At 36.2% G+C, this 23,888-nt stretch overlaps 1 protein-coding gene across 1 annotated transcript; it reads left to right on the top strand.

Annotated features, from left to right (window-relative positions):
• Positions 1 to 3,221: 3,221 nt before the first annotated feature.
• LOC133542136 (splicing factor 3B subunit 6) lies at positions 3,222 to 11,273 on the top strand. The gene is made up of 4 exons (XM_061885994.1): positions 3,222 to 3,380; positions 8,430 to 8,548; positions 8,731 to 8,869; positions 10,910 to 11,273. The coding sequence occupies exons 1-4, from the start codon at positions 3,351 to 3,353 to the stop codon at positions 10,997 to 10,999; spliced, it is 378 nt and encodes a 125-aa protein (XP_061741978.1). The 5' UTR covers positions 3,222 to 3,350; the 3' UTR covers positions 11,000 to 11,273.
• Positions 11,274 to 23,888: the final 12,615 nt, after the last annotated feature.

Genomic DNA, 23,888 nt, shown 5'->3' with positions numbered 1-23,888 from the left:
AAAGTATCATTTTAATTATTTAAAGAAATATACTTTTAAATAAACAAAGTATTTTTTTTTTCAAGACATTTTCACCTGACTTGTTTGATTGAAACATCAAGAGTTGCAAGGCTGCTTTAGTCCTGTGTATGCTGGATGAATACAACCTTTTTCATAAAAGTTATTTTGAGCATGTAATCAATGATGGTGCTTAATAAAATATGGAAATGTAAGTTATTGCATTTGTTCACGACATAACTATTCACAGGAATTGTTGAAGTATATGTTTATCCATTAAGGCAGTGTTTTTCAACCTTATTTTAACCAGGGCAGATTGTTACAAAGCAATGAGCTACCTGCTGCCATCTACTGGTACAGAATAGTATTACAACGTTACTCTGCTGCTCTCCAAACATCACAGACACTCTACAACAGCACATAATCTATATACATAGAAAAATACAACTCTGTAGGTATTTGGGTTGTCAGATATTTTATGGACAGTTTGTTTACGTATGAAAAAATGTATGAAAAGTATCAATGTTGTCGTTCAAAAAAATCCTGTATCAAAAGTTCACCAAAACAATACCTTTGTCCTTAAAATATACGGTGACTCAGAATGTTTTATATTCAAATACTCCCCCTTTTCTGAGAAACCTTAATATTGAAAATGTTCATTTCTGTGATGAAAAATGATCAAACAAATATATGGTGGCAGTTTTAGTGAAATAATACTTTCTGGGCACAGTTCATAGACAAAATATAATGAAGGAATTTACAAAAAATTGAGCGAAGAAAAATAAGGACAAGATACATTACATACCCAATTCTTCCCAAAATTAAAGAAACACAATTTAAAATTATTCTTGGAATATACCCTTCAAAATATGTATATATTTTTGATTTATTTATTTATTTCACTAACTGCTTCTGTACTATAAATTGTACCCTCATATTTGTTCATATCGTATTCGTTGATGTTGCTCTATTTTTGTTCTTTTTGCTGTTGTTTTTGTCGCTCTGTCTTAACCCCCTATTGTCCCCACAATTTCCTCTTCTGTCTTCCTTTTTTTTCTCTATCTATCCCCTCCTGCTCCGGCCCAGCTGTACCAAATGATAATATACAGTGCGGCAAAAAAGTATTTAGTCAGCCACCGATTGTGCAAGTTCACCCACTTAAAATGATGACAGAGGTCTGTAATTTTCATCATAGGTACACTTCAACTGTGAGAGACAGAATGTGAAAAAAAATCCAGGAATTCACATTGTAGGAATTTTAAAGAATTTATTTGTAAATTATGGTGGAAAATAAGTATTTGGTCAACCATTCAAAGCTCTCACTGATGGAAGGAGGTTTTGCCTCAAAATCTCACGATACATGGCCCCGTTCATTCTTTCCTTAACACGGATCAATCGTCCTGTCCCCTTGGCAGAAAAACAGCCCCAAAGCATGATGTTTCCACCCCCATGCTTCACAGTAGTTGTGGTGTTCTTGGGATGCAACTCAGTATTCTTCTTCCTCCAAACACGACGAGTTGAGAATATACCAAAAGGTTCTATTTTGGTTGCATCTGACCACATGACATTCTCCCAATCCTCTGCTGTATCATCCATGTAGCAATTTGTTTTTTTCATCTTATTTTATTTTATTTATAAAATAAAAGAAGGACCTTATCTTCACCAGACCAGGTTGTTAATGAAATTAGACTTGTCTAAAGGTTTTTAAAACCAGGTCCAGTCCAAATAATGTCCATGTCTGGCTCAGCAACACACACCCTCATCCATGTACAAAAAAAAAAAAGGAAACAACAGATTGCATATAATTTATAAACAAAATTACATTTTCATAAAAAGCATTTGTGTATAGTCCATATTATGTCCAAGTCAGACTCAACACACATTCATTTTGTACACTCAAAAATAGGGAACACAACAACAGATAGCATATATGTTGCTGTTGTTGCATATCTATAAACATTATTACATTTTCACAATAAGCCTTTAAGGATTTCCCATCTTTTTTCATGTTTTTTGGCATTGTTATCGTTGTCAATCATGTATCTTTCTAAAGTTAAAAAATACTGAATAAATGTTTTAAAGAAAGTAATACTAAGTGAATATCTATTTTTGGCCTTAAAAATAAACCTTTTTACCAAGTACTATAATTAAAATGACTAAGTCATGATTGTCAATTAACTCTCCTGAAATAACAGAAACTACATCATAAACAAACCAATTCTTGAACACATTTTTTCACCCAAAAAGAAGACACAATGTGACAATACCAAAACAAATGCAGGGTGGATTCAGATTCCTGACAACAAAATCGGCAATCATCTGACTCAGTCATATTCCATAGTTTTAACATTTTCCCCGTTGATAAGAAGTTATAAATCATTTTAATTTGAAAATAACGATTTTGCACATCGATAGTAGTTTTGTAGATTAGTTTGAATATGGCATCCCCCCATTTTCCATATGTGTTGTATGGGACAGCCTTCAAAGATTTCTTTATTAAATAAAAATTAAATTTTTATTTATTTATTTTAGTTCCTTTTTGCCAACTAGAATTTCTTATTAGAGGTTTACAAACTAGTAACTTAGTAGTTCTAAAATTAATTATTTGTTTCCATCTTTTCTTAATTACTCCAGTTAATTGATTACAAGAAAAGCTTGAACAGGCATCACCATACATAGTTCTAAATTCATCATACTTCATCATTTTACCATTCTCATTGATAATATCATTGACAATAATAGCTCTTTCATAAATATTTTTCCAAAAGAAAGGCTTTCCGTCTATTAAAATATTAGAGTTCATCCATATTATCTGCTGCAAAATATCTTCTCTTTTGTTTGGCACATGAAATTGAAAACACCACCATGAGTGGATTGTTTCCTTTATTCCTTTTTGTCTTTTTTATTTTGTATTTTTAATTTTTTTCTTTTTTTAGTATTATTACTCTTTGTATTTGCTTTTGATTTATTTTGTTGTTGTTGAAAATGCCTTACCCTTTGTCTGAATTTTCGAATGTATGTTGGTTGGTCAATAAAAAAATTAAAATAAAAAATAAAAAAATGAAAAACTCTCCAACGGCACATTGTTTGCAGATTATAATTATTGGTCTACAAAAAAATATTTTTCCGACCAATTAGGTGAAATTGCATATTTTCCCACGGCACACCAAACATTATCTTACCGTGCACTACTAGTGTGATCAGGGAGCAAATCGGAAACAGGACATACGTCACCGGAAGTGTGTCGCCACAGACGACGGACCCTTCTCGCCGCGACACACACTTCGTAGTGTCGCTCATCTGTGTGTTTCTATTTTATTACACTCACGGAGAGACAAGAACACTGAAGAATCATGGCTATGCAAGCAGCGAAACGCGCTAATGTAAGTACATTACGACGTGTAAGTACATTGTGTTATAGCGCTTTGAATCTGTCAGCTAAGTCGAGCATTTACCATTAGCATCCAGTGTTAGCCGACCAGCTAACTAACCAGCGGAATAATGACCTTATATGTTTTAGGTTATTCATATAATAATGGCGAAAGTCAAAAAAAAAATGACACTGCTCATTCGGCACCGTAGCAATAAGAAAAACTGGCACTGTTTGGGAATTAATAACATTATAGCACCCCCCCGCGACTCCAAAAGGGACAAGCGGTAGTAAATTGATGGATGTTTTCCCGCTCGCCATTGCACTATTTACTTGATGTAAATAATGATGTATCTTTATTATTATCCATCCATCCATTTTAGTCCGCTTATCCGAGGTCGGGTCGCGGGGGCAGCAGCCTAAGCAGAGAAGCCCTGACTTAAAGGCCTACTGAAATGAGATTTTCTTATTTAAACAGGAATAGCAGGACTATTCTATGTGTCATAGTTGATCATTTCGCGATATTGCCATATTTTTGCTGAAAGGATTTAGTAGAGAAAATCGATGATAAAGTTCGCCCATTTTGGTACTTCCTGAAAAAGCCTCGCCTTTACTGGAAGTCGCAGGCGAAGACGTCACATGTTGATGGCCCCTCATATATTCACATTGATTTTAATGAGAGCCTCCTACAAAGACAGTGTTGTGGTATTTCAATTAACTGGAATCCAGTGTGCTGTGGGGCCCTATTGTAATGAATCACACCTGAGACACAGAAAATCACAAATGTTTATTGGACTCAAAAGTACACAATGTGATAAATAACTTTTGACAACAATCAATCAAGGGATTTAGATATCTGGTCAGGACACTCCTCACTCTTTTAGGATAGGATAGGTCTTTATTGTCATTGCACAAGTACAACGAAACTTTGTTTTCACACAAACCTGTTAAAGATTAGACAAACCAACAGTGTCCAGGGATACAGAACAAGAACGCTGATGGGTCGCCATAAGGCGTCCCGTAAAAGATGGGAAAAAGGTAAACGCTGGGGAAGGATGAGTAAAAAAATACAATCCAGACTGGGCTCCCTTAGGAGCCCAGTCTGGAGTGGGAAAAAACCTCCATAGCAAAGCACATATACATATTAAAACATACATCTCGAGATATCTAGCAACAGAGCGAAGGTAGTTGAAGGTCATGGTGGTAGGTCGCAGCTCTCAGGCGCTGACAATCCATTCATCACCCCTATGGGATTTGCGTCGAGGGCGTTGGGTTGGGGGTGACGGGGTATGTTTGTGAGGCATATATTTTTGTGTGTGTGTGTGTGTGTGTGTGTGTGTGTGTGTGTGTGTGTGTGTGTGTGTGTGTGTGTGTGTGTGTGTGTGTAAGCCCGTAGTGTGTCTCTGTTCCGCGGCCTTGATGTATTGCAGTTGCTAGTCCATAGTCAACAACAGGTGTGTGTCCATGAAAGACAAGAAGGTAGTTTGTTGTGTCTTCGCTGCGCTGTCCTTCAGGAGAGTCTCGAAGCCAGGGAAACACTCCAAGTTAGAATGATTTTTATGCGGGTGAAAATAAAATTTGCTTTTCACTCTAAATTGTCTTTTGCCTTCACCTTCATTGTCCGTTTGTTTTTGGTGACTTTATATACTCTGGACCTAGACGTTGAGTCCAGGACATACATGGCGGACTATAACTGATACAGTCTGCTTTGCCAGTCCAAAAGCATTCACTGTTTTCGGTAGTCTTCCTTCGACAGCCAGGTAATACAAAGTACACGCTACGTTTTTAATCACATCCACGGTAGCCCGCATTCTCGTAGTCTGTCTTTCGACAAATGGACAAAGGTTTTTCGCTAAGTATAATCACAGCTGACCTGGACATTGTAAGGTTCCCTTGGCTTCTGAGAAGTGTTGTATCCCAAATAAATGCAATCACTTTCCCTTAAGGCAGGGGTGGGCATTACGTCGATCGCGATCGACTGGTCGATCTCGGAGGGTGTGTCAGTCGATCTCAAGCCAGGCATTAAAAAATATACATAAAAATGAGCAATCATCAATCATACCAAGACTTCACTTTCGTCAGTTGTTTGACATTCTCGGCACCCGAGGATCTTGTGAGATGACTCTGGCTGCTGCGAGCTCATATTTAAGAAAAAAAATCACTAACAGGGCGGACGCAGAGAAACACATTTTATTTCTAGAGACTCTGTACTTACTGTCAAAACTCTAAAGACCGACTGCACAGTTCCTGTCTTCACCATAAAAGACCTGTTTCATCCTGCCTGTGCTAACAAAATAAGAGTCTCAGAAAGCTAGCGTGCACAAGCTAGCAAGCTACGGAGTTTGATGCCAATGTATTTCTCCCCCGCCCTCAGCGACCGCTTTCTCACTTGCTTGCCCACCCGCACACTCACTGACGTCACTCACCTGCTGCCAGACATTAAAGGGCCACACACACATATGCTACTCTCATAACAAAGTGTTTAAAAACGAGTATGCAAGTTGGACAAATGAGATGCCAAATCCAACCACTTTCATGTGGTATTGGACAGAAAGGAGGACTTTTTTTTTCCTCCATTTGAAAATGCGGACGTTATCAGCACCACTGTCTAATTCCAATCAATGCAAGTCATCAGAATCAAATACACCAACTTATATTCTTGTCTTCATGAAAGAAAGGAATCTATGTGTGAAACATGCTTGTATTATCATTAAACACCATTAACTTGTTAACAAAAATGTCTCTTTCATAAATAAATATAAATTATAAATAGGAATGAGGTAGATCTCCTCGACTTGGTCAATTGAAAAGTAGCTCACCTGCAGAAAAAGTGTGAGCGCCCCTGCCTTAAGGTATTCAGGTGTGATTTCCACAAGCGCCTGTACAGACGGAAGGAGAAACACGGGCATGTCTGGATGACTCGCTTTCATATTTCCAGTGGTTACGAAAGCGTTACGAAAGCGCTTTATTATGAAGCTAGCAGTGGCGCGTTCTTTCTGGCGTCACTTCCTCTCCGAACTCACTTTGTAAACCATCAATGAGCTAAGAACCGGAGATTCAAGAAATACACGGCGCACTTACCCCTGTAAAATATGGTCCGAGGGAGGGGGACCTTAAACGCTGGTTTAGTGTGGCTAAAACTGGGCTTTGGCTAAATAATTATCCGTTTAAGGGAGTTATTCGGTTTAGTGTAGACATGGCCTAAAACAGAGTTGTCCATACTCTCGCTATACACAAGTCTGTCCAGAACGACCGTTCCACTGTACGAATACCTCGGAAAAAGAGGTCGGCAGTATTGCGACGTATATATATTGCCCTGTTGACATTCACATATATATATTGCCATGTTGACATTCACCCTATATATATATATATATATATATATATATATATATATATATATATATATATATATATATATACACATACATACATACATACATACATACATACAGTGGGGCAAACAAGTATTTAGTCAGCCACCGATTGTGCAAGTTCTCCCACTTAAAATGATGACAGAGGTCTGTAATTTTCATCATAGGTACACTTCAACTGTGAGACAGAATGTGAAAAAAAAAATCCAGGAATTTACATTTTAGGAATTTTAAAGAATTGATTTGTAAATTATGGTGGAAAATAAGTATTTTACAAGTTTATTCACAATACCATATAACAATTACAATAGCGGTGAATATCATCATTTAAAGATGTTGGTACGTGAAAGGGTCCCCCAAATAAGCTAGAAGAAGCTTTTAACCGGGGGTCCAAAGGACAATATATACATGGAAAGATTAAACATTGTAGCAAGCACAGCAACAATAAACAAAAACAAAACAACAACGCTATTTGATAAACACAAGATAATAGTACTAAAGCAAGCATACACATTCATACAACCATGCAAAACCCAACAGTAGTCTACCCCACATGAGGCATTAAAGATATGTGGTTAATAGGTAAGTTTTCAGTTTCTTTTTGAAGTTGGAGAATGGATACAGCATCTTGAGGCTCTCATTAAGCTGGTTCCAAATCTTTGGTCCCCTGCATCCGACACTGCGAGCAGTACAAGCCAGTAAACAATGTTTACCTGTTATCAGATCTAAGTTACGAGTGTTGTGGGCATGCTGAGGATGGTAGATAGGAACCAAGCTACAGAGCCAAAGATTCAGCCTGTAAATGACTTGATAGGTTAAACAAGCATTTTGATAAATATTGAACTGATATTTATGAAATAGATGACGAGTGGGGGCATTAAACTTGGACCATGACAGGGCCCGTTTAATTTTCTTTTGCATGGATTCTAATTTGTGACGGTAGGTAGGAAAGGTGTTACACCAGATGATATTACAGTAGTTTAGATGTGGTTCAAAGAGAGTTTTGTATAAGGTAAGTAAAGCATAAAGAGGAAGATAATGACGAAGGTGAAAGAACAGGCCAACATATTTAGATAATTTGTGGAGTTTATACCAAAAAGTTCTATTTTAGTTTCATCTGACCACATGACATTCTCCCAATCCTCTGCTGTATCATCCATGTGTCCATTTTGGTATAAACTCAAATCGTCGTGTTTGGAGGAAGAAAAATACTTAGTTGCATCCCAAGAACACCCTACCTACTGTGAAGCATGGGGGTGGAAACATCATGCTTTGGGGCTGTTTTTCTGCTAAGGGGACAGGACGATTGATCCGTGTTAAGGAAAGAATGAATGGGGCCATGTATCGTGAGATTTTGAGCCAAAACCTCCTTCCATCAGTGAGTGCTTTGAATGGTTGACCAAATACTTATTTTCCACCATAATTTACAAATAAATTCTTTAAAATTCCTACAATGTGAATTCCTGGATTTTTTTTTTCACATTCTGTCTCTCACAGTTGAAGTGTACCTATGATGAAAATTACAGACCTCTGTCATCATTTTAAGTGGGAGAACTTGCACAATCGGTGGCTGACTAAATACTTTTTTGCCCCACTGTACTTGTATAGCCATGTTGACATTCACCTTGAGGTGTTTTATTCTGTGATGCAGCTTTTGCATCTGATTTTGCATCTTCTTCTCTGCGCAGATCCGACTGCCACCAGAGGTGAACAGGATTCTTTACATCAGGAACCTTCCCTATAAGATCACAGCGGAGGAAATGTACGACATCTTCGGGAAATATGGACCAATACGTCAGATCAGAACGTGAGTTTTGATGGAATATTATTGCTGGATTACATTGTGGATATTATACTCATGCACATTTATTATTATCGTACTTAAAGCTATTAGAATCTAAAGCTGGTAGATCAATTGGCTGTACTTCAGAAGCCATACTAATATTATTTGAACAACTAACTAAATTATCTTGTTCTTTGTCTTTTCAGAGGAAACACGCCTGAGTCAAGAGGAACAGCCTATGTGGTTTATGAAGATATTTTTGATGCCAAAAATGCCTGCGATCATCTTTCAGGCTTCAATGTCTGCAACCGTTACCTGGTGGTCCTCTACTATAACGCAAACAGGGTACACAACAATCGCATTGTTTTACTTTTAGGGTACACACCAACGGTATTGTTTTACTTTTAGGGTACACAACAAAGGCATTGTTTTACTTTTAGGGTACACAACGGCAGTATTGTTTTACTTTTGGGGTATATAACCACTGCTGTGTTTATTAGTTTTAGGGTACATAACCACTACTATATTTGTTAGTTTTAGGTTAAATAACCACTGCTATGCTTATTTGTTTTAGAGTACATAACCACTACTATGAATGTTACTTTTAGGGTACATAACCACTGCTATGTTAGTATTTTTAGGGTACATATACCCTATGTTTATTTGTTTTAGGGTACATAAACACTACTATACAGTATATGTTAGTTTTAGGTTAAATAACCACTGCAATGCTTATTAGTTTTAGGGTACATAACCACTACTATATATGTTACTTTTAGGGTACATAACCACTGCTATGTTAATAACTTTTAGGGTAAATAACCCCTGCTATGTTTATTAGTTTTAGGGTACATAAACACTGCTATGTTTTAGTTTTAGGGTACATATAACTCCTGCTATGTTTATACGTTTTAGGGTACATAACCACTACTATATTTGTTAATTTTAGGGTAGATAACCACTGCTATGTTAACCAGTTTTAGGGTACATAACCCCTGCTATGTTTATACGTTTTAGGGTACATAACCACTACTATATTTGTTAATTTTAGGGTGGATAACCACTGCTATGTTAACCAGTTTTAGGGTACATAACCCCTGTTATGTTAATTAGTTTTGGGGTACATAACCACTACTATTTTTGTTAGTTTTAGGGTACATAACCACTGCTATGTTAGTTAGTTTTAGGTTACATAACCCCTGCTATGTTTATTAATTTTAGGGTACATAACCACTACTATATTTGTTAGTATCGGGGTACATAACCACTACTATATTTGTTAGTTTTAGGGTACATAACCACTACTATTTGTTAATTTTAGGGTACACAACCACTGATGTGCTTATTAGTTTTAGGGTACATAAACACAGCTGTGCTCATTAATTTTAAGGTACACAACCACTGCTGTGCTTATTAGTTTTAGGGTACATAAACACTGCTGTGCTTATTAGTTTTAGGGTACATAACCCCTGCTATATTTGTTAGTTTTAGGGTACATAAACTCTGCCTTGTCTGTTAGTGGTAGGGTACATAACCACTGCTATCTTTGTTAGTTTTAGGGTACACAACCACTACTATATTTGTTAGTTTTAGGGTACATAACCACCACTATCTTTATTAGTTTCAGGGTCCATAACCACTGCTTTGGTTGTTAGTTTTAGGGTACATAACCACTACTATTTGTTAATTTTAGGGTATAAAACCACTGCTATAGTTATTAGTTTTAGGGTACACAACCACTGCTGTGCTTATTAGCTTTAGGGTACATAAACACTGCTGTGCTTATTAGTTTTAGGGTACACAACCACTGCTCTGCTTATTAGTTTTTGGGTACATAACACTACTGTGCTTATTAGTTTTAGGGTACATAAACACTCCTAGGTTAATTAGTTTTAGGGTACATAAACACTCCTAGCTTAATTAGTTTTAGGGTACATAACCCCTGCTATATTTGTTAGTTTTAGAGTACATAAACTCCGCCTTGTCTGTTAGTGGTAGGGTACATAACCACTGCTATCATTGTTTTAGGGTACATAACCACTACTATATTTGTTAATTTTAGGGTACATAACCACCGCTATCTTTATTAGTTTCAGGGTCCATAACCACTGCTTTGGTTGTTAGTTTTAGGGTACAAAAACACTGCTAGGTCTGTTAGTTCGAGGGTACATAACCACTGCTATGTTGGTTAGTTTTTAATTTCCAAGTGGTTTATTTTCATGGTTCTATGGTTTTGGGTGTCTTGGTCCACTGAGTTGTATCAAAGTAGATGTTGGCGATACAGAAAATAATCCTGACCATAGTCTCAGCATCAATGTTTCAAAGTGTCCTCAAATATTCCATTCAGGATTTGATGTATTCGACTTGTCTTGTTTTTCTCTGCAGGCGTTCCAGAAAATGGACACAAAGAAGAAAGAAGAACAGCTGAGGCTGCTCAAAGAAAAATACGGGATCAACACAGATCCTCCAAAGTAACACCATCTGTTCTTTGTTGTTTTGTTCTGATGTCTCTGAAAACTATTCTTTTAATTTCCTTTGCTAAATTATGAGGACTCTGTTTCATTCAAATAAAAGAAGTGCAAATGTCATAATTTACGTACAGAAAGACACTTTTCCCACAATTCTGTTTGTTTAATTTGCTACTTTGGTTTTGCAACATTAATCCTGTTTTTTTTTTTCTACAGTCTTTCAAATTTAAATAGCTTTTTACCTGAATACTCTTGTACTTTAAATAAATTTCCTAACTGAATACTTCCAACTCTTTTTTTTTTTTTTTTAATACACATTGTCCACCTCTTATTTTTGCAGATATTTTTCATGTGACAACACTGAGGAAATGCATTAACTTCTTCAGGCCCAAGCTGTTTGTTTACATGGGTTTTTTTTTCTTTCTTTGCTATTTATCTGACCCTAATTAGAATAAAAACTAAGAATCATCTTTTGAAATGAAGTAAGAAACGTGTACTTCATGTTTAGTAACATGCTAATTGTTACTTTTACACTTTTTTTTTTTTTTCCAAATTCCATTGTATGTTATACTCTTTTGACACCACCAGATGGCAGTTTAAGTGTCCACATAAGCGGCCATAAGACCCCAATTCAGTAGTGTACAGAATTTTGGAAATAAGAGCTAAAAGGTGCGGTCCACGCATGTGGCCACTAAGGCCTTTTTAAAGTAGTAAACATACTATTTCCGTTGTCTGCTGCGCCCCACAAAGTGTTAATACTGTTAAGCATTGCACTTATTGCGCAACAGCTTGTAATATGCACTTAGTTGTCGTTTTCATTGACAAATTTGGAGATGTCGAAATCGCCTTGTAAAATCGCTAATGTAATCCGTAACACTTCAATAACTAAGTAAATCTGTATTAGCATTTAATTAGCACATTTTTTTCTGAAAAGGGTGCCATACTTGCATTATATTGAGTCAGTTACTTTGTTGGCACTTAAAAAATGGTAACGTTACCTTTGAGTCCGCTCTTAGTGCTGCTGGAGTGATCACAAAGTGCGAAGAGTCAGCTAAAATACGGCTATTGTGTGCTTAGCTGTTTTGTACCTGCTAGCTCCTACCATCCTTTGGCCTTAGCACGTTTACCTTTATTAAATGACTTGTTTAAAACAGGAGCGATATTGTTCAATGAGTATTATGCATGTTTAGCTTACGTGCTTTGGTGTGCTGATTACAATGCATGTTTAGCTTATGTGCTTTAGTGTGCTTAGCTGCTGTGTAGCTGTTAGCTCTTAGCAGTCTGTAACCTAGCCTGTTTATTGTTTGTAAATAACTTGTTTAATATAGGAGCAATGTTGTTACCTATGTCTAGCTAATGTGCTTTAGTGTGCTTAGCTGTTGTGTAGCTAAAAGCAGCCTATAGCCTAGCACATTTACCTTCTGTAAATTACTTGTTTACAACAGGAGCAATATTATTCAAGGACTATAATGCATGTCTAGCTTGTGTGCTTTAGTGTGATTAGCTGTTGTGTAGCTGCTACGTCCTAGCAGCCTATAGCCTAGCACATTTAGCTTCTGTAAATGACTTGTTTACAACAGGAGCAATGTTGGTCAATGATTATTATGCATGTCTAGCTTGTGCGCTTTAGTGTGCTCAGCTGTTGTGTAGCTGCTAGCTCCAAGAAGCTTATAGCCTAGCAAGTTTACCTTCTGTAAATGACTTGTTTACAACAGGAGCAATATTGCTCAATGATTATTATGCATTTCTAGCTTATGTGCTTTAGTGTGCTTAGCTGTTCTGTAGCTGCTAGCTCCTACCAGCCTATAGCCTAGCACAGGAGTCACCAAACTTTTTGAAACCAAGAGCGACTTCTTGGGTACTGATTAATGTGAAGGGCTACCAGTTTGATACACACTAAAATAAATTGCCAGAAATAGCCAATTTGCTCAATTTACCTTTAACTCTGTTATTATTAATAATTAATGATATTTATCTTTGTGGAAACACTGATCATCTTAATGATTTCTCACAATAAATCTATATTTTTGATGACATGTTTTAAATAGGTTAAAATCCAATCTGCCCTTAGTTAGAATATATAACAAATTGGACCAAGCTATAGTTCTAACAAAGACAAATTATTATTTCTCCTAGATTTTCCAGAACAAAAATTTTAAAAGAAATTCAAAAGACTTTAAAATAAGATTTAAATTTGATTCTACAGATTTTCTAGATGTGCCAGAATAATTTTTGAATTTTACCAGTAATCATAAGTTTGAAGAAATATTTCACAAATATTCTTCGTCAAAAAAACAGAAGCTAAACTTAAGAATTAAATTAAAATGTATCTATTATTCTTTACAATATAACAATACATTTACTTGAACATTTATTTAAATTGTCAGGAAAGAAGAGGAAGGAATTTAAAAGGTATTTAAAAATCCTACAATCATTTTTAAGGTTGTATTTTTTCTCTAAAATTGTCTTTCTGAGTTATAAGAAGCAAAGTAAAACAATAAATGAATTTAAACAAGTGAAGACCAAGTCTTTAATATACTTTCTTGGATTTTCTAATTCTATTTGAGTTTTGTCTCTCTTAGAATTAAAAATGTCAAGCAAAGCGAGACCACTTTGCTATTAAATAACTAAAATTTAAAAAATAAAGGCAGCTCACTGGTAAGTGCTGCTATTTGAGCTATTTTTAGAACAGGCCAGCGGGTGACTCATCTGGTCCTTACGGGCTACCTGGTGCCCGCCGGCACCACGTTGGTGACACCTGGCCAAGTATGTTCATTTTTTGTAAATGATTTGTTTAATATAGGAGCACTGTTGTTACCTATGTCTAGCTTGTGTGCTTAGCTGTTGTGTAGCTGCTAGCTCCAAGCAGCCTATAGCCTACCATGTTTACCTTTTGTAAATGACTTGTTTCCAACAGGAGCGATATTGTTCAATGATTTTCATGCATGCATGGAGGGGGTACTGAATCCAAGGGGGCGCCAGTTTGCTCACCAAATGCTGCGGGATGATGATATTGAACGTCGAGTTGTAGTCCGGAGGACGTGAAACATCTGGTTGACTGGTGCAGAACCAACAACCTGGCCCTGAACGTCAACAAGACCAAGGAGATCATCGTCGACTTCAGGAGGCACCAGTCCAGCCACGCTCCACTCTTCAATCAACGGTAAGCAGCACCAAGTTCCTGGGGGTGCAGAAAACTGACAACATGACTATGTCTCTACACACCGGAGCTCTTGTAAAAAGAGCTCAGCAGCGCATGTTCTTTTTGCGTCCCTCCCCCGCATTCTACAGAGGCACTAAAGAGAGCCTACTGACCAACTGCATCTCTGTCTGGACTGGAGCCTGCAGTGCCTCGGACTGGAAGTCCCTGCAGAGAGTGGTGAGGACGGCGGAAAAGATCATCAGGACTCTTCTTCCTTCTATCCAGATCGCAAAAAGCCGCTGCCTAACCAGGGCTCAGAAAATCTAGAGACTCTTGTCAGAAAAATTGTATGTAAATTATCAAATAACTTACAGTTCTCTTAGTTCCCAGTGAACAGACGAAAGTTGTCTTTGTTGAACCGAGCCAACGGCTTGGAAAATTCCGCTGTGTACGATGGGAGGAGACAGGAGGGTTTATGGGGACGGCGTGGCGCAACCCGAGGGTCCCTGGTTCAATCCCCACCTAGTACCAACCTCGCCACGTCCGTTGTGTCCTGAGCAAGACACTTCACCCTTGCTCCTGATGGGTGCTGGTTAGCGCCTTGCATGGCAGCTCCCTCCATCAGTGTGTGACTGGGTAAATGTGGAAGTAGTGTCAAAGCGCTTTGAGTACCTTGAAGGTAGAAAAGCGCTATACCAAGTACAACCCATTTATTTATTTATTTATCTATTGTGATCCAAGAATTGTCCAAGCTCGATCCAGGACCGGTCCAAACCCGAGGCATCTCTTTCTTTTTGGGTTAATGTGACCGAAAACAATGGCTGTTTACATACCCCCACCCCCCATTCTTTTAGAAACATGTTATGTAAACAAGGAATATCCAAATAAAAGAGGAGACGTGAACCTTTTTTCCGTTAGAGTGTGGGCGACATAAATAGGTTACAGGTCGACACGTTTCTCCTCAAATTGAGCCAAATTTAATCCTGTCTCTGTTTATTTCCTTGCTTCTTGTCTGTTTTAATAGATGTCATCGATGATTAAACATGACAGACTCCTCCCGCCTGTTTCCACTGCTGGACTACAGAAAGACGTTCCGCAGCCTCCGCAGCAGAACCTCCAGGTTCTGTAACAGCTTCTTCCCTCTGGCCATAAGACTCTTGAACGCATCATAATAATCCCCTCAATTACCCCCTAAAAATGGATTAACTCGCTGGAATAAAGACAATACAACATACATCCATAAACATGCATCTGCTAAAGTGCAATATATTTACCTGTAATCTATTTATATCTGCACCTTATTGCTCTTTTATCCTGCACTACAACGAGCTAATGCAACAAAATTTTGTTCCTATCTGCACTTTAAATTTCAAATTTTAATGACTATAAATAGGAAACCTAATTCTAATGCTTTAGTCTGCTTAGCTGTTGTGTAGCTGCTAGATTCCAACAGCCTAGTGTCTCGCATTTGCAAATAAAAGGTTTCCAACAGGCATACTTGCCAACCTTGAGACCTCTGATTTCGGGAGGGGGTGGGTGGGGGGCGTGGTTAAGAAGAGAGTATAATTATGGCCAATATTTATATATATATATATGAAATAACTAACTTTCAGTGAATTGTAGCTGTATATATTTATTTTATTATATATATAAATAAAATAAATAGTTGAATTTCAGACGACGCCTATCAAATACACAGTAATAAAAACACAGTTGTTCTACTAACTGTGCTGTGCTTGCTGGTTACTAAAAAAACAACACTTACCTTTCACTATTTGAGTAACGTCACTTCCGAGTTTCCAGAAGATGGTGCCAGTATGTGCTTTGACCTGCCGTCTCTCGCTGTCAGCTCTGTTCGTTCGTCTCCTCTCCCCCGTCACCTGCGGGCTGTGTGTCGGGCCCCACCTGGATTAACTGCGCCCTTGGACATGCTGGCCCCCGCCAGGTTCGGTCTTGTAAACACAAGCTCTTTGACAAACAAAACGTTTATCCTGAAGGATTTCTTCACTTCCCGCGGGTGGCGGACTTGACTTCTTCTGTGTGACGGAAACATGGCTGAGAGCCGGTGAGTCCGCCCCTCTTAATGAACTTCTGCCTCTGGAGTGTTCCTACTTTCATTCTCCGCGGTCGTCCGGTCGAGAAGGAGGAGGATTAGCAGTCGTTTTTAAAAATGACTTTAAATGCCGTCAGATCCGCTTGCAATCCTCCTTGTCAAGCTTCGAACTGTGCATGTTTGAACTGAAGGGAGCGTGGCCTCAGCTCCAACTGACTTTTCGGGAGAAAATTTCTTCCGGAAGGGGCGCTGAATTTCGGGAGTCTCCCGGAAAATCTGGGAGGGTTGGCAAGTATGCCAACAGGAGCAATATTGTTCATTCATTATCATGCATTTTTTTTTTTCCCTTGGCCTCAGTCTGCACCCCCACTCCAGGGCCTAGGCTAAGACCGATTTTTAAATTTTATTTTAATCTTCTATTTTTTTTCTTCCACCCCCCCCCAACGTTTACCTGTATGTCATCTTTTTTGTAAGGGGCGCTGGAAGCCGGCAGACCCGTCAGCGATCCTGTTCTGTCTCCCTGTAATGTTTGTCTCATCTTGAATGGGATTGTGCTGAAAATTGTAATTTTCCTGAAGGAACTCTCCTGACGGAATAAATAAAGTACTATCTATCTATCTATTTATCTATGTCTAGCTTATCTGCTTTAGTGTGCTCAGCTGTTGTGTAGCTGCTAGCCCCTAGCATCCTACAGCCTAGCATGTTTATCGTTTTTCTAGACGATTTGTTTAATATGGGAGAAATATTGTTCAACGATTGTTATTAGGGATGTCCGATAATATCGTCAGTCCGATATTATCAGCCGATAAATGCTTTAAAACTTAATATCGGAAATTATCGGTATCGGTTTCAAAAAGTAAAATGTATGACTTTTTAAAAACGCCGCTGTGTACACGGACGTAGGGAGAAGTACAGATCGCCAATAAACCTTAAAGGCGCTGCCTTTGGGTGCCCGCCCTAGCACTCAATATCTACTGCTTTTCACACACACAAGTGAATGCAAGGCATACTTGGTCAAAGGCCATACAGGTCACACTGAGGGTGGCCGTATAAACAACTTCAACACTCTTTCAAATATGCGCCACACAGTGAACCCACACCAAACAAGAATGACAAACATTTCTGGAGAACACAACAGAACAAATACCTTGAACCCCTTGCAGCACTAACGCTACAATATACACCCACCGCTATCCTTAACCTCCTCATGCTCTCTCAGGAGAACATGTCCCAAATACCAAGCTACTGTTTTGAGTCATGTTGAAAAAAAAAAAAATGCACTTTGTGACTTCAATAATAATTTTTTCCCCCATTTTTTTCCATAACTTGACTTGATTTACTTTGGAAAACTTTGTTACATAGTTTAATGCATCCAGCGGGGCATCGCAATAAAATTAGACATAATAATGTGTTAATTCCACGACTGTATATATATCGGTATCGGTTGATATCGGAATCGGTAATCAAGACTTGGACAATATCGGCAAAAAAGCCATTATCGGACATCTCTAATTGTTACCTGTGTCTAGCTTTTGTGCTTAGCTGTTGTGTAGCTGTAGCAGGAATAGCAGCGTGTTGGCGACATGCAAAGTTGCCGACAAAGGAGCCCGTAGACTTGCTTTTTTTATTTTTTTTAATCTTTTTTTATTGGGTTGAATCACAACACAGGGTGTAGTGCGGCCATGTTGTCGGGAACACAGTACATGCTACAAAAACTCCTTGTACACACGCTAACATTTGGTGTTGCCATCGCCACGACAACATCTCACTGGCAGCGAAACAAAAGAACAACAAACAAACAAAAAGGTTGAAGAGGGGATATAGACAGTGCTGAAAGAGGGCGGACGCTGAGCTTTTTCATCCGGACCCGACAGCGGGAAGTGAAAAAGTACAAAATGATGATCCTTTTTACTCGGGCAGCACACAATAAATTGATTTATTTTGAAAAATCGATTAAAAAAAAACAAATGTTTTTTTTTTCCTTATTTGCAATTTTAATGAATTGATTCTTGTGGGGAAAAAATAGGGTTTACCTTTTTTTTTCCCCCCATAAGAAATTTCAAAGAGACGTCCATACAACCAGAAGGAGCTTTTTTTTTTAACTTGTAACCTGTTTTGGAAAAAAAAAAAAAGATTCTACCAAATGTTACAATGCCAGATTCGGTTTGAATCCAGAGTCGATTCTGAATTGAATAGTCAACCCGGGGAGAGGAATCGGATTGAATCGTTAGGTGCCCAAAGATTTACATCCCTTTTCTAACCTGTTTTGCAAAAAAAAAAAAAAAAATCATAATTATTATATCCATCCATCCATCCATTTTCTACCGCTTATTCCCTTTATATCATATTTTATATTTCGATATTCTGTTCGAATCCAGAATCGAATCAGATTGAAAAAAAAAAAAAAATTTCTCCTTAGAATCAATTTTTAAAAGGCCTCTTTTTTTTTTTTTTTTTTTGCAAAAAAGGTGCCCAAAGATTCACATCCCAACTAAGGGTGCACCCAAAAAAATAAAAATAGATTCACACCTGAATCGTGATTCTTAAAATAAAAATCCAATTTTTAAATTGATAATTTTTTTTTTTTAATTGATTTAAAAAAACAAAAAAAACATTTTCTTCAGAGAATACATTTTTTAAAATATGTTGGGTATTTTTTGCAAAAAGAAGGAGCTTTTCTAACCTGTAACCTGTTTTGCAAAAAAAAAAAAAAAAAAAAAAATCATAATTATTATATCAAATTTTATATTTTGATATTCGGTTTGAATCCAGACTCGAATCAGATTGAAAAAAAAAAAAATGATTTTCCTCCTTAGAATCAATTTTTAAAAGGCCTTTTTTTTTTTGCGATAAGGTGCCCAAAGAGACACATCCCAACTAAGGGTGCACCAAAAAAAAAAAAAAAGATTCACACCTGAATCGTGATTCTTAAAATAAAAATCCAATTTTTAAATTGATTCATAATTTTTTTTTTTTATTGATTTAAAAAAAAAAGTTTCTCTTCAGAGAATACATTTTTTAAAATATGTTGGGTTTTTTTTTTGCAAAAAAAAAAAAAAATCCCTAATTATTATATCAAAAATTATATTTCGATATTTGGTTTGAATCCTGAATTGAGAATCAGATTGGAAAAAAATTATTTTTCTCCTTAGAATCAATTTTTAAAAGGGCTTTTTTTTTTCTTTTTTGCAAAATAGGTGCCCAAAGATTCACACCCCAACTAAGGGTGCACAAAAAAAATCTATTCACATCTGAATTGCTATTCTTTAAAATAAAAATCCAATTTTAAACCGAGTCATAATTAAAAAAAAATATTCAAAACATATTAAAAATTATTTTCTCCAAAGAATACATTTTTAAGAATATTTTTTGGGGTGAAGATGACCTGAATTTTCTTTTTTATATATATAATTAATATACCAAATATTTTGTTGTGAGATTCGGTTTGAATCCAGAATCGGTTTTGAATAAGAATCAGATTGAAAAAATATATTTTTCTTCTGAGAGTCCATTTTTGAAGACTTTTTTTTTTTTTTGCGAAAATGAGTTTTTCCAACCTGTAACCTGTTTTGCAAAAAAAAAATTCATAATTATTATACCAAATATTACATTGTGAGATTCAGTTTGAATCCAGAATTGATTCTGAAATTAGTCGGATTTGGATTGAATCGTTAAGTGCCCAAAGATTTACATCCCAACTAAGGGTGCACAAAAATATATGTATTCACATCTGAATTGCTATTATTAAAAAACAAAACAAAAAAAAAACATTTTAAATTGATTCATAATTAAAAAAAAAAAATATTTAAAACATTTTGAAAATTATTTTTGTCAAAGTATACATTTTAAAAAATATTTTTTTTCGTGAAAAGGACCTTTTCAAACCTGTAACCTGTTCTGAAAAAAAAAAAATCATAATTACACCAAATATTACATTGCGATATTCAGTTTGAATCCAGAATCCATTCTAAAGGAATCAAATTGGGGGAAAAAAAGGTTCTCCTTACAATTAATTTTTTATAACACATTTTTTTGCAAAAAAAAATGTGTAACCTGTGTTGGAAAAGTTTCATTATAATTTTTAAATATGTCGTTTTTTTGTTCTTTTTTTGCGAAAAGGACCTTTTCCAACCTGTATTGAAAAAAAAAAAATCATTATAATTATTATACCAAATATTACATTGCGAGATTCCGTTTGAATCCAGAATCGATTCTGAATAGAGTCGTCAAAAGGAATCAGATTGGGGCGAAAAAAAAGTTCTCCTAAAATTAATTTTTTTAAATACATTTTTTGGCCCAAAAAAAAAAAACCTGTAACATGTTTTGGAAAGGTTTCATTGCTATTTTTTATACCAAATAACAAATTGCGAGAATCGGTTTAAATCAAATCCTCAACCAAGGAATTGGAATCGTTAGACGCACAAAACTTCACACCACCAGTTATTACTATTAGTAATTAACACTTTTTTTTTTTTTAAAAACACAGACTAATGATTGTCGTAATTATCACTCAATAAACGTCGGGAATGTAAGTAGACCAGTGTTTCTTATGGTTAAGAATTGCTGGCCCGCCAAAATATATGTCCGTTTCTCAGCTCATATGTAGTACACCTTTCCACCACTTGTGGCAGTAGTGACAATAACAAAGAAACAGACTATAACTTAAATAAGTTTTTTTAAGCGCAAAAATTATGACTCAAGTGGCGAAGCTGTATTTTACATTGCACTTCAAATAGCAGTTTATACAAGAAAAAAATATAAATGTTTTATTGAATTTATATTTATTTTGGTACATTTCCGCACATTAATTATTGAATAGGGTTAAAATCAAAAGTAAGAGGACTTAAATTGCCAGTTTAGTGTTAATATTTGAGTGTTAATCGAAAAGATTAAGAAACTCAGATGTAGACCACGAGTGGTGCACACTAAATCAATTCACATCCGAATCGCGATTCACACTCATTTTGATTCTAATTTGAGTTATAAATGATTTAAAAAAAAAAAAAAAAGTTGTTTACCTTTTTTTTAATGGATTTAGAATCTGAAGGGATAAAATATTGAACTAAAACCCTGACTAATCGTTTCAAATGAATTATTTTCCTTCATATCAAAAGGAGCTTTGGGACAATTCGAATACTCAAAGGACGACAATCAGCCATCGTTGAAAGAGGCTCGCTCGAACACGCCGACGGAGCCTTTTTTTTATTCCTCGCCAGTCAATCATTATAATCACCACGTTGTAGGGAAATAACCAGAATGACTCAACAATAACAAACAAAGTGAAAGCTTGCTGATGCACGAGCCGAGCCGCCTTGTTGTCCATGTTATAATTTCGTCTCGCCAGTTATTAATGATAACAGTTACCGTGCATTATCGAAAAGATAAGAAGTGAAAAAAATGCCAAAGTTCATGGTACACTTGTTCATGCATGAGCACATGCACCCTGTTAGGATGTTTCTCGGAGTAATGTGAGAATTCCTCTCGCCAGTTAGTAATGATAACTGTTACCTTGCAGCCATAAAATAACCAAAACAAAAAGAAACGTCAAAGCTCATGGTACACTTGGTCATGCATGGGCAGATGCACCCAGTTAGGATGTTTCTGGAATAAGATAAATCTTCTCGCCAGTTATTAATGATTACTTGCACCTTCCATCTATAAAATAACTAAAATGAAGGAAACGTCAAAGCTCATGGTACACTTGGTCATGCATGGGCACATGCACCCAGTTAGGATGTTTCTCGAATTAAGATAATTCTTCTCGCCAGTTATTAATGATAACTGGTAGCTTCTGTCTATAAAAAAAACTTAAAGGGGACGTCAAAGCTCATGGTACACTTGTTCATGCATGAGCACATGCACCCAGATAGGATGTTTCTCAAATTAATATGATGATTCTTCTCGCCAGTTATTAATAACTGTTACCGCCCATCTATAAAACAACCTGAATGAAATGAACTCATAGCTTGCAGTACACTTGTTCATGAATGAGCACATGCACCCACTTAGGATGTTTCTCGGAGCAATATGATAATTCCTCTCGCCAGTTACTAATGATAAATGTTACCTTCCAGCCATAAAATAACCAAAACAAAGTGAACGTCAAAGCTTACATGCACGAGCTCAAATCAAAACAATGCCTCTCACCAGTTATTAATGATGCAACTGTTAACTTGCATCATCAAAATAACCAAAACGAAAAGCGAACGTCAAAGCTCACGGCGCACTTGCCCGTCATGGATTTTCCTCCAATCAATGTCATATATCCTCTCGCCAGTTATTCATTATAATTGTAACCTTTCATCATCAGGTTACTATCAAAGCGGTACACTTGTTCATGCATGGGCACGTGCGCACACATGCAACGCAGCCACTTCGTGTCGTCGTCATAGTTGTTCCTCCCACCAGTTATTAATGATAACCAGAATCTTAGCGATGCAACAGGCCCAGTGTGAACATCTCTCTCTAGAAGCCGTCTAATTATTTCTACTCTATACATTTTCTCCATCTTACTGTTTATGAAGACATATTTTTCAACCAATTAGTGACAAGGACATATGTTCCCACGCGGTAAAAAGCGCCAACCAGCGATAAAAAAACCAAAAAAACATTATCTTCGATAAGGCTTTGCTCGTCTTCCATCTCAGGGTGCAGAATGACTTTAAGGCGGAACTTAAAGGCATGCAAGGAAACGAAGCGCATATTTTCTTTGTGTTTTTGTCCGATATATTTAAAGTTACAGTACGAGCATGTCTGAGCAGGCAACGGCGTCTTGGAGAGTCAGCGATGACTCAGGGGTGTCCAAACGTGCCGCACAAGGACATGACCAATAATAGCCTGCGGCGGTTATTTTTGATATCTTACATTTTTAAAACCAGCACAGTATTTATCGGAACCATGAGGGCTCCCGGCAACTTTTAAACGTATATATACACATATAAACGTATATATACATATAAAAGTATATGTACGTCCAATAAAGCTCCTGGGGGCCCAAAAGGGTCTCAGTCATTAAGTAATAAGTTATATATCAATATTTTTGTTTTAACACTTAATTATCTGTAAATCAGATCTATTCGTTGAAATAGTTTATATTTTATGTTTTTTTAATTTAAAAAAAAATCCCCCCCAAAAATATATATTTATAATTACACACACACACACTTATATACATATATATATATATATATATATATATATATATATATATATATATATATATATATATATATATATATATATATATATATACACCAATACATATATACGTGTGTATATATACATACGTGTGTGTATATATGTATGTATACACACTTGTGTATATATACATATATATATATATATACACACATACATACATACATACGTGCGTTTATATGAACACAAGCATATATACATACACATATATATATACACATATATAAAAATATTGATATACATATATACATGAATGTGTATATACATAAATATTCATATCCATATATACGTGTACGTATACATACGCGTATATATACATATGGGTGTGTATATGTACATATACATTCATGTACGATACACACACACACACATATATATATATATATATATATGTGTGTGTATATATATATATATTCCAATTCTTGTTCCTCCTGATTCTAAATTGATATACTAATATACACACGTGTGTATGTATATATATATATATATATATATATATATATA

Source organism: Nerophis ophidion, linkage group LG24 (assembly GCF_033978795.1).
Source record: "Nerophis ophidion isolate RoL-2023_Sa linkage group LG24, RoL_Noph_v1.0, whole genome shotgun sequence".
NCBI lineage: Eukaryota > Metazoa > Chordata > Actinopteri > Syngnathiformes > Syngnathidae > Nerophis > Nerophis ophidion.
Note: the sequence above shows the minus strand (reverse complement) of the source record. Positions and strands in the feature narration are given on the sequence as shown.

What these genes read in the sequence shown, in the direction of transcription:
- LOC133542136 (XM_061885994.1), top strand. Translation starts at nt 3,351, where the DNA reads ATGGCTATGCAAGCAGCGAAACGCGCTAAT. An exon ending in AAGCAGCGAAACGCGCTAAT is followed by an intron (nt 3,381 to 8,429) that starts GTAAGTACATTA and finishes TTCTCTGCGCAG; the next exon opens with ATCCGACTGCCACCAGAGGT. An exon ending in CCAATACGTCAGATCAGAAC is followed by an intron (nt 8,549 to 8,730) that starts GTGAGTTTTGAT and finishes TTGTCTTTTCAG; the next exon opens with AGGAAACACGCCTGAGTCAA.